General features: G+C 44.8%; 1 protein-coding gene across 11 annotated transcripts in view; it reads right to left on the bottom strand.

Moving 5' to 3' along the window:
• LOC104996249 overlaps nt 1-12,285 on the bottom strand; it is a 354,524-nt gene that overhangs the window by 318,841 nt on the left and 23,398 nt on the right. For all 11 annotated transcript variants that reach the window (XR_826152.1, XR_826154.1, XR_826153.1 and 8 more), the window contains exons 2-3: nt 6,512-6,595; nt 6,331-6,384 (exon numbers count right to left, since the gene is read on the bottom strand). Coding sequence is in view for 6 of the 11 variants with exons in the window: in XM_010850429.1 (XP_010848731.1) it covers nt 6,331-6,384; nt 6,512-6,595 (138 nt within the window). In the remaining 5 variants the exon portion in view is untranslated. The remainder of the gene's footprint in view (nt 1-6,330; nt 6,385-6,511; nt 6,596-12,285) is intronic.

The following is a 12,285-nucleotide window of genomic DNA, read 5'->3' as shown; positions in this document are numbered from 1 at the left end:
GGGGCGCGCGCGGCCGGAATGCGGGGGCTACTGCGCCAGGCGGTCCCTCGGGCCGCGACCCGGGCAGTGTCCCCTCCTCTGGGGCATCCTCCCACCTCCCGTCCCCATCCTAGGACGGAGGTAAAGGCGGCAGCGGAGCACCCCTCTGATGTCGCAGCCCGGGTCTATGTCCCGCCAAGGGGACACCCAGCGGGCAGAAGGGGACCCCCCCCAATCCCCGCCGACGTTTCTCTTCCCTTCCCCACCCCAACCCTGGGGCAGCGCAGTCCCAGCCTCGGACCTCCGGGTAGTTTTTATCCCTCTCCTCCAATCCCCTGGCCTTGAATTTTTCCACCCCTAAACTCTGGATTTATGGTTAAAATATCGACGTACGCACACAAGGTTTATAAAACGCCAAAGCAGAGAGGCTTCCCAAGCTGTAGGAGTAATGAGAATCAGATGGCTAGAACAGAAAAATAAAATATATTCAACTGCCCTCCTGAGATTTCCTTCATTCAGTCATTTAATGAGGGCTGGTCACCATTCTAGGCCCTGTACAGCAGGAACAAGACAGAATCAGTCCCTGCCCCCAAGGGGCTTAGATTCTTGAATGAATGAACAAACGAATGAACAGTATTATTTCACTTATTCTTAAGTGCTATGATTAAAGGGTCATATTTTCTAGAAGAGCAGCTTCTGGTCTGGAGAACTCTCTGAGCAGGGGACAATCTGACTGGGACCAGAAGGGGGAAAAATCACCGTTCCTGTTAAGTTAGTTGAGAGGTCTATATAGCATTCTCAGGAAAGAGACTGAAAGTTGGGGCAGCACCTGAAGGGCTTTCTTAGTGGCTCAGCTGGTAAAGAACACGCCTGCAATGCAGGAGACCTGGGTTGGGAAGATCCCCTGGAGAAGGGAAAGGCAACCCACTCTAGTATTCTGGCCTGGAGAATTCCATGAACTGTATAGTCTATCCGGCTGCAAAGAGTTGGACAGAGCTGAGCGACTTCCACTTTCACTTGAAGGGCACCCAAAGAACAGATTTCCTTCATGAGGACAAGTCTTGGAGGTTGGCACCCAGGATAAGAGAGACCTGGGTCCTTGTGGTCAGGCTGTATAACCTGGGCAAGTCTTTCCCCACTCCAGGCCTCATCTGGAAAATGAGATCACGAAACTAGAATCAGTAGTTCTCAACCTTGGTACAAATTAGAATTCCCGGAGAGATTTTCAAAAAACCTTCAATTGTCCTGTCCTGTTCCACCACAGACCAGCAGAATCAGAATCACTGCTAATGGAGCCTGGCTGGGCCTGCCTGCAACGCAGGAAACAGGGATTCAGTCCCTGGGTTAGGAAGATCCTCTGGAGAAGGGAATGGCTACCCGCTCCAGTATTCTTGTCTGGAGAATCCCACAGGCAGAGGAGCCTGATGGGCTACAATCTATGGGTCGAAAAGAGTAGGACACCACTGAGACGCTAACACTTTCACTTTCAGGTGAGTTTAGTGTGCAGCCTAGGTTAGAAGCCAGTGATCTTGTTTGGACTCAGGGTATAATCACTCCCATCAGTGAGTACTTAGCATCTACTATATAATACACCAAATATGCTATGTATATATGGTAAGTTACCAAAAAACAAAAAAAAAAGACAAGTTACCCTACCAAATTAGACACATACTATTATCCCCATTCCACAGATGAGGAAACTGAGATAGAGAAATAATATGAAATCCGGTCAAGAGCACTTAGCTAATAAGTGGTCTTGCCTGAATCCTCTATACTAGAATGCCTTTCCAGGGAGAAAGAGCACATTTGTAATTAATGGAGATGTTAGTCACAAAAAGTAGCTACCAAGAGAGGAGCACGGAGTGCTTTCAGAAGGAGCTACTCATCCATCTTGGATAGAGGCAGGAGACTGGCCTGGATGACCTCTGGTGATCCTGACAGCCCCAAGGTGTACATGCCCAGAGTGGAGGTCCCAAATGATAGAGTGTGACTCTAAGACGACAGCCTTTTATGTTTCTCTAAATTGATCCTCCTAATCGTTTTCAAAGATATTCCCATAAAATGTGCAGCTTTTTAGCTAGACAGTGGAGCCATTTGGCAAGGTGAGGAAGAGAGAAAAGAGCTTCCTGTGTATCCCAGTAGGGCGAGGATAGAATACACTCATCCCCACACTCTCCCATATGGTGCCCACCCCTGTCCTTTTCACCTCTTGACCACCTTCCCATCTGTGCAGTTTCCTGAGGCAGGACCCAGACAAGGGCTTGCTAAGTGGGAGCGAGACAGGTTCTCAGGAGAGTAAAAGATCTGTCAAAGCAGAGATTAGAAAAAAAGGAAGCTGGGGACTTTCCTGCTGGTCCAGTGGTGAAGACTCCACACTTCCACTGCAGGAGGCATGGGTCCAATTCCTGGTAAGGGAACTAAGATGCCACATGCCACATGGCAGAGCCAAAATTAAATAAATAAAAATAAAATAAAAAGGAGAAAAAGGAAGTTGATCCGTTCTTATGGTAGAATACTGTGCTGCCATCAAAAAGGAGATGAGAGCTGTATGGTTAGACTAGAAATGTATTTGTGATATACAAGTTACAGAATAGGATCTTCTCACTGATATTTATGAAAATTCCACACACATAGGAAATCACCAGAACCATCTGGAAGGAGAGACATCAAACTGTTACTAGTAATGCCAGGACTGGTGCATGGGGGCAGGGGGCAGGGATCAGGGGAGGGGAGTCAGGGAGTGTGTTCTGTTAATGATATATTTTTACTTTCTCTGTATTAATATCCATATTATTTAAATTGTTGACAACAATCATGTATTAATTTTTTAAGATAAAGATACTTCTAATAAGGGACTTCCCTGGTGGCTCAGATGGTAAAGAATGTTCCTGCAATGCAGGAAACCTGGATTCCATCCCTGGGTCAGGAAGATCCCCTGGAGAAGGGAATGCCATCTACCCACTCCAGTATTCTTGCCTGGAGAATCCCATGGAAAGAGGAGCCTCGTGGGCTACAGTTCATGGGGTCACAAAGAGTCAGACACAACTGAGTTGGACACACTTTCACGAAAGAGAGAACATAAAAGCCTACCCTGGGGCTTGGGAATTCCACCCAGGGTACACCCACAGCAACGCCATTTTTCATTTTTGGTAATTTCTTTTGGAGGTAGATTGTTACTTTGTTTTTTCTTTTATTTATTTATTTGCAGCACTGGGTCTTCATTACTCTGCACAGGCTTCTCATTGTGATGGCTTCTCTTGTTGTGAAGCACGGGCACTAAGGCAAGTGGTGGTGGTGGTTTAGTCTCAAAGTCGTGTCCGACTCTTGCGACCCCATGGACTGTAGCCAGCCAGGCTCCTCTGTCCATGGGATTTCCCAGGCAAGAATACTGGAGTGGATTGCCATTCCTTCTCCAGGGGATCTTCCCAACCCAGGAATTGAACCTAGGTCTCCTGCATTGCAGGCAGATTCCTTACCAACTGAGCTATGTAGACTTCAGTAGTTGCGACTCCTGGGGTCTAGAGCGAGGGCTCAGTAAACCTGTACTAATGCCATGTTTTCAGAGCTTGCTAGCTGGTGTTAATGGTCCCATTGCTCTTCCACAGTTGCTTTGTCCTCAGTGTGTTAGGTCAGTGGCAGTCTCTCACCTGGTCAGCTGCCTCCCGTCCAGCTAGGGAGGGTTCCTCGGCATTTCTGGGTTACAGAAGATGGGTTTGAGATCTGCCAGCTCCAAATGATGTAAGAGATGACCAAGTGCATTTGAAAGGCCATAGGTGCTACTTGGTGGTGGGGATGGGTAAAGGGAGCGGCACTAGTGTTCAAAGGCTCTGATTTCTCTGTGCATCTAGGTTGTTGTTTTGGCAGCTGAGAAACGGAATCTGACAGACCAAAACCTTAAGAGAGATTTGTGGACAGAACTTTATTCCAGAAATCTGCGTGGCCAGAGGCAGTGACCTGCTTTCAACATTATATGCAGAACTGTCCCCTCCAGTGATAGCTCAGCAAATTCAAGGTGACCAACTGTCATGCTCTAGGGAGAACTGCATGGCCACTCTGTGCTTCCTCTTAACTGTGTTTTCTCAGATCTTTGTTGGAGAAGGCAATGGCAACCCACTCCAGTGCTCTTGCCTGGCAAATCCCATGGACGGAGGAGCCTGGTGGGCTGCAGTCCACGGGGTCTCTTGTAGTCGGACACAACCGAGCGACTTCACTTTTACTTTTCACTTTCATGCATTGGAGAAGGCAATGGCAACCCACTCCAGTGTTCTTGCCTGGAGAATCCCAGGGACGGGGGAGCCTGGTGGGCTGCCGTCTCTGGAGTCGCACAGAGTCAGACACAACTGAAGCGACTTAGCAGTAGCAGCAGCAGATCTTTGTAGTTTGTAAACAGAATAATGTTGAGGTTAAGAGCATCAGCTATTAATAGAAAGAGAACCTAGGTGGGAATCTCAGCTCTACCACCCTCACTAAGCCTCAGTTTCCTCTTCTTTAAAATGGAAATAATAATAGTACTTACCTCATAGAGTTGTTCAGTGAGGATTAAATGAGATAATACAGGACGTGTCCTGAGACCTATACCTGGCACACACAGTCAATGATAATTACTGATTTTTACAACTAATAACAATAAAATCCAAAACAGTTACTAACTGTATCTTTATGATACAATAAGAACAGGGCTTCCCTGGTGGCTCAGAGAGTAAAGAATCCACCTGCATTGCAGGAGACCTGGGTTTGATCCTTGGGTTGGGAAAATCCCCTGGAGAAGGGAACTGGCTACCTACTCCAGTATTCTTGCTTCAAGAATCCCAGTGGACAGAGAAGCCTGTCAGGCTACAGTCCGTGGGGTCACAAAGAGTCGGACTAATAACAATAAGATCCAAAACAGTTACTAACTGTATCTTTAAATACAGTTTATTGTTACTAATAACTAATAACAGATCAAAAACAGTTACTAACTATCATTAAATATGATAGGATAAGAATAAGGAAGGTTACTGAGCTTAGTGGCTCAATGAGGTTCACACATTTACTAGCTTACACAGCTCAAACATAAATCCAAATCTTGGCCTCCAGAATTAGAAGACTTCCAGACCTGTGTCCACTAAAATCCCACATGGCTGAGCCACGGCTGCATTCAAAAATTATCACTTCATCAAAAGTATTCAATAAGGCCCTATTTACATATGCCCTTGTGCTGGCTTCTGTACAGACAGGTCAAGACAAATGAAATTCCTTCCTTCCATTCATCCGGGCTGGGCCATCTTTGAATCTTCTCAAAGCCCTTAGAATAGGAATCTTTTCTTTCTTTCTTTCTTTTTAACGTCTACTTCCTCCTTCCTCTGTCTAGTTATGAGAAAGAAAGTTTCTGGGGGTAGGAGGTTTAAACTGATGGGCCATTAACAGCGGAACAAAGCAAAAGGAATTTTCCAGGTCACCAGCCAACAACTTTAGAGTGGTGTTTAAAATTCACTTGCTTAGGGGGAGGGAAAGAGGTTGGCCAGGAGTGGGTGGGGAAGGATTTCTCTCAGCTGATGGGGAACTGAGTAACGCCCTTTTTTATGGCCAGTAAAACCAGTAAACACCATAATATGCTGCTTGGTTTCTGGGCTGATCTTTTATCATCCGAACTTGAAATGCAGATATAACAAAGAAAACAAACGTCTGTCTGCTGAATCCATAAATAAAATGTTCTGCTTAGCTTCAGATTTAGGGAACACCTGGATTCCTGCTCTGGCTTTGACCATGATTTGCTAAAACATAACATAGCCATAAATTTCTTCTGAGCCCACTGAACAGACACACATGTATTCTCTCTCTCCTCCCTCCTCTCTTCCCTTTCTGTCTCTCTCTCTCTCTCTCAAACATACACTGCCTTATTCCAGCTACAGAAAAGTTCAACAGGAAAGGATCTCTGGTCACCTGGTGGTGGCATCTTAAAATTTTATTTCTGGGCAGTCTGAAAGTCACTGGAGAGAGCAGCTTCAGCACTTAATTGGTAAGCAGATCTTTTCTAGCAGAAATGTTCTCCTAGGGGTCTCCTTTTCTATGGAAGAAAGAATGACCATCAAAGAGTTTGGTTGCGATTTGGAAGCTGGCCCTTACCTCCCTATACCAATCCCTCTCCCACCATGCACTGCTCCAGGAACTTTCATAGCCCTGTGGCTGCCTGTATAGGCCTTCACATTTCTACAACCTCTTGACGCTGGGAATTTCTGGGGACACTGCCAAATTGCACAAGGCTACTGAAGAAGTAGTTACACACATTTTTAGGTTTCCCTAGTACAATGACTTCCAAATTCTTTAAAACTCAGCAGCATCCTATTCAAAGGAATACAAAATATTAAATACCTTAAAACTGTTGTTCCTGGTTGAATCCAATCACAATGTTGCTCAAAGATGTCCCTAGAATTCAAAGTGGGAGGGGAGCACTAGTTTAGAATACAATTCTATTACTACTTTAAGTAATTTTGTCATTATAATGAAGTCCCAACTGCTCACTATGTCTCCTTTTTGATTCAGCCCTTCCTACCTGAGGTCCATGTAGTTATTTCCATGATGTCTATCCTCTTGCTTTATTCTTTGGTTTTGTCGTTGCAGGTCCTCCACTAGCTTCCTGGGAAGAGACACATGGGAGATAATTTTTTGCCACCTTGTATATCCAAACATGCCTTTTCTTTTATTCTTTCTTCACATTTTGATATGTAGTTGTGCTAGGTATAAAATTCTAGGTTACAAATCATTCCCCAACAAGTCTAGGCGTCTCTAGTGTCCAGATCTTTGAATTAGCTTTCCCCTTTGCATGGAACACATACACTCACCCTCACTCCCGTCCCTGTATAGCTAACATCTCATTAGTCTTATCAGGGACATTTTCCTGTCCCGTTACCTGTCCCTCCAAGATCAGAACACCTCCTACTTGTTCCCACAATACCTGCTGTTTACCCCTTACTACACTTATTACACCATATTATCATTACCTACTTACTTGTCTATGTCCTCCCCTAGTTTGTGAACGTAAGGGCTAAAAATACAGAGCCACAGTGCCACTCAATAAATATTTGTAGAGCAAAGGAATAAATGAATGGTTGTGGTGCTTTTTATTACAAGATACAGTCTATAATAAAGTATTTGACAAATGCCCTTAATGCTTCACATTTGTCAGGTATAGAACAGAATTGGTCTTGGCGAAGAAATGCCATCTTGATATTAGGAGCAAAGAAAGAACCCTTATGAGTTGTTATTCAATATCTGTCTTCCATGAGGACAGACACCAGGTCCGCCTGCTCACTGCTGTGTTCCCAACAACCAGACCATAAAACAGCTTAATAAACAGCTGTTGACTGAATGAACCAGTCCAAAGGAAGTCCTATGTATTATACAACTAAGAAAACTTAAGTAAGAAAAAGTCCCTAAGCTGTCTTACAAACTTGGGAGGAAAAAAAGAGGTTTGGAACGAAGACACAACCCATCATCATCTTCTCCCACTTCATAGCAAACCAAAACCCTTTCCCAATTCCTTTTTCCAGATATGTGTGTTCCCTTCTTTGGACACCTTGATTTGAAGCCCTGGAATTATTTGGCTCAGACCTGCTCCTTCATAGTCTGTTTCTTCTCAATCATCAAGTCCTGTAGCTTCCTCTTCCTTCATAAGCAGCTTTCACACTGGCCCTCCTTTTTCACTCCTTTTGCTGGTACCCACCTCAAGGTCCCCATCACCCCACACCTAGGTTTTCACATGGCTCTCTCTTTCACTGTCACTTTGACAGCTCTATCAGATTAACCTCTCTGAATCATCACTTTTCATAGTGTCTCCTCACCGCTCAAAACGCCTTTGGAGGCTCTTTATTTCTTTCCACATTTAAGTTTCGACTCTTCTTCCAGTTTCAACCTTCAGAATGACTTCTAGTGCTCTCTTTTCCCTCTCTACACATCAGCTCACTTATCACACGTACACAACTTTCATGCTGATTAGGCAAGATGCTTTACTGTTTCAGAAACAACAGAGCAGACTTCTGCACAGTTTGCACATTCTCTTCTCTGGAATGTCCTCCCCACCCCTCTCTTGATTCCATCCATCCTTCCAGGCCTGGTTTACATCTTTCCTCCTCCAAGATGCCTTCATTGACAACTTCAGGCCTTGTTGATCTCTCCAAATTGAAAATCCAAATACAGCTTATCAACTTCGCAGCCCAATTAAATCCAGATGACTGCCTTATATAAGTCACTATACAGTCTACCTAGGTTGGTGTGGTTTTCTCCAACTAGCCTGGGTGCTCCTTGATGGCACAGTAAGGATGTCCTGTTCTTCTACCTGAGGGCTCTTAAGACCCTAAGAGCTCAACATTTAATAGTACTCAGGAAGTAATAAGAGAGTTGCCTTCTGCCACAGACAGACCTAGGTTAACCCCAGCCTAACCAATTAACTGTATGTATTTGGGAGAGTGATTTGGACCCTCTGAGCCTCAGAGCCCTCAACCTCAGTAACACTGGGATAAGAAGAGTGCTACCTCAGAGTTGTGAAGATAAATTATGTAGCACTAAGTAAAGCAATTTGTACATTACTTTGAAACATGGTAAACACTCAATATACGTTGGCCAGGGTTATAAGAGGCTCCAGTCCCTGTCCGTGAAGTTGAACTTTGGCCTGGATCTTACTTTAGACTTACGGTCATGAGTCAGCCTGGCAAATAGGATTTCCTGCCAGTTCCTACCTCTGTGTCCACCCCTGGGTGGTTAAAGCATATCTCTGCGAACAGTGGCTAGGGGGAAGTTCCATCATGCAAGGTCATCTCAGGCCCCACTGTGTTGTTCCTCCTGTCCTCAACACTCCTGAATTCAACACTGAAATTGTTTTGGTGTCTTTGGCTTGTGAAACTTCTTAGGCCTTTTTTCCTTCTACTTTCCTTTCTCGTTCTCATTGTATTATAAAAGCAATACATACTCATTATAAAAAAAAAAAAAAACAATCTTTTTAAAGTCTAGAAGAGTGTAAAGTCTTCGCACAGAGCAAAAGTCTTGCCACCACCCAAAGGTCCATTCCTGCTCTTCAGAAATAACCAATTAGCAGTTTCTCAAGAGTATTTCTAGAAATCACCCATGGCTATTGAAACATACACACACACATACACCATCTGTGGCTTGCTTTACTCACATAACCATCTTGAACACCCTTCCATATCTACCCACACTTGATAGGTCCACCACACAGTAATTAATGGCAACTTAGATTTCTTTTGTAGAGAACAACCTTTATTGATTTCATGAATCCCCTCCAGATGGGCAGGTTGGTTGCTATCACTAAAACAATGTGATGAATATATATATATATTTACATAAGTATAAAAATGATACACATATGCATACTTATATATGTGTATATATATACACACACATATATAGAAACAGATAGATATAGATAAAAATCTGTAGACCCCTTAAGTCTTTAAGGCCTCTGATTGCCAGATTAGACCAGACTAGAGGTGATTCTTCCAACTCTGGTTCTACCTCCTGAGTTCTCCACCCACACCTAGCATTCAGTCCCTAGACCCACTGACTCACTGGTCAGCTGCAGGACCAACTTCCTCCTCACTTTAAAATAGAAGAAACAGGTAACTGGACTGTTTTCCTCATGATCTCACGCAACAGAAGTCACAGAACACCCGTTTCTCTCATTCTCTGGAAGCACAAGGGGAATCCCTGGCATTGGGGGATAGGATTCCAGAATCTGGCCATGTTCTCTGGTAGCTCTGAGGAAGTTCCAGAGAAGGAAGGAAACATGTTTTTGGTTCATGAGACACAATGCCAGCTGCTGTCAGTGAGACCGGGAGGGATATGAGTGTGACAACAAGGACAGGGGCTGAGCCAGGCTATAGGTGGTGGCTGGGACAAGGGGAAGACACAGGGCTTTCATAGGCAGTGACTCGGCATTATTATCCTAACCCACATCCATCCCTTTACACAGCGTCCTTTCTTAGGCCAAGGGCAGGAACTGGGACTGCTTATCCCTAGCTTGGCCTGAGTCAGGCAGAACACCCTAAGCCAGTCACTTCCTGTACCCTGGGAGAAGACCCAGGGGCCTAGCAGAAGCTAAGGCTGAAAAAAGGCCTTTGGGCTGAGTTCAAGTTACTTACAGTGAGTTAGCAAACCATCCTAAGCTTCAGCTGAGTCAATTCCCTATCGATGGAAAAAAAAAAGGCAACATCAACAGTCCCTGTCACATACCGCCTTTGAGAGAGGACGTATACCAAGCTTTTGACATAAGGCCTGGCTTTCCACAAGCAGTCAACAATCTGTGATACTTGCTTCATTGATATATGTCCCCCTTGCCTAACACAGTGCACAATCCAGAGTAGGTGATTAATGAAGACTTTTTGTTCAATGAATGAATGAATAACCTCTTCATTTCTGGAGGGCAGATAAGAAAATTGCAAAATGACTTCTAAGGTCTCTCTAACCTCACACCACCCCATTCTCACTTCTCCCTCTCCCTCTCTCTATTCCTAGGAAAAAAGATGTCCTTTTCTCCCTAGCTTGATGGTACTGCTGCTGCTGCTGCTAAGTCGCTTCAGTCGTGTCCAACTCTGTGAGACCCCATAGACGGCAGCCCACCAGGCTCCCCGTCCCTGGGACTCTCCAGGCAAGAACACTCGAGTGGGTTGCCATTTCCTTCTCCAATAGCTTGATGGTAAGACCTAGCCAAATAAGAACAATGAGGTGAAGGCCAAGGTCCTGGAATGCAGCCTCATTTCAATTTCTAAAGAGAAGCTGCCTCCCAGGACCATGGAGCATCAGAGAAAGGAGAAAAGTAAATTTACTTATTCATTCAATAAATACATAGAAGGAACATCTGGGACTTTCCTGATAGTCCAGTGGTTAAGAATCTGCCTTGCAAAGGAGGGGATAGGGGTTCAATCCCTGGTCAAGGAATTAAGATTCCACTTGCCTCAGGGAAGCTAAGATCACGTGGTACAACTACAGAGCTCCCCACCCCTACCCCATCCCCACAAGCCACAGCTAGACTCCATGCACCACAAGGAAAGATCCCACATGACAAGAAAGATCCCAAATGCCCAGCAACTAAGACCTGAAACAGCTAAAAAAAAAAAAAAAAAAACACTTAAAAAAATACATACAAGGAGCATCTATTGTGCCTGAAATTGAAGCCAGAAGGGCACTTCTTGGCCCTGTCCCCTCTACTCTCTTCCTATGCCAGCATCCATCAACCCCTCAAAGCTGTCCCCATCTCTCTACTGAATGGCTTCCTTGCAAGTAGTCCTCTGGAGACCCCACCGTTAATTCACTTTCTTCCACTCTTGTTCCTCATTACCTTTCACTCAGCGCCAAATAATTGATGCTTTCGAACTGTGGTGCTGGAGAAGACTCTTGAGAGTCCCTTGGGCTACAAGGAGATCAAACCAATCCTAAAGGAAATCAACCTTGAATATTCATTAGAAGGACTGATGCTGAACCTTCAGTACTTTGCCACATGACCTGAAGAGCTGACTCACTGGAAAAGACCCTGATGCTGGGACAGACTGAAGGCAAAAGAAGGGGACGGCCGAGGGTGAGATAGTTAGACAGAATCATTGACTCAATGGACATGAATTTGAGCAAACTCTGGGAGATAGTGAAGGACAGGGAAGCCTGGCATGCTGCAGTCCATGGGGTCACAAAGATTTGGACATGACTTAGTAAGTGAACAACAACCACCTCTCTTTCAGCACATTTCTCCTCCATGGGTTACTCTGGGACACTATATTCTTCAGTTATCCACCTGTCTCTCATCTCATGCCTGATTCCTGATTTCTGTCATGAGCTGAATTGTGTCCCCTCCCTCTCTCCCTAATCCATACGTTGAAGTCCTAACCCCAGGTACCTCACAGTGTGGCGATATTTAGACAAAGGATCTTTAAAAAGTAATTAACGAGGTCATTAGGACCTGAATCCAATGGTATACTTATAAGAGGATATTGGGACACAGGTAGAGGGCAGACCCTGTGAAACAGGGAGAGAATGGCCATTTACGAGTGACAAGAGAGAGGCTGCTTGTCACTCGTAAATGGCCAAACAAAGGTCCGTCTAGTCAAGGCTATGGTTTTTCCTGTGGTCATGTATGGATGTGAGAGTTGGACTGTGAAGAAAGCTGAGCGCCAAAGGATTGATGCTTTTGAACTGTGGTGTTGGAGAAGACTCTTGAGAGTCCCTTGGACTGCAAGGAGATCCAACCAGTCCATTCTGAAGGAGATCAGCCCTGGGATTTCTTTGGAGGGAATGATGCTAAAGCTGAAACTCCAGTACTTTGGC

This window comes from Bison bison, unplaced genomic scaffold (assembly GCF_000754665.1).
Source record: "Bison bison bison isolate TAMUID 2011002044 unplaced genomic scaffold, Bison_UMD1.0 scf7180017864291, whole genome shotgun sequence".
NCBI lineage: Eukaryota > Metazoa > Chordata > Mammalia > Artiodactyla > Bovidae > Bison > Bison bison.
Note: the sequence above shows the minus strand (reverse complement) of the source record. Positions and strands in the feature narration are given on the sequence as shown.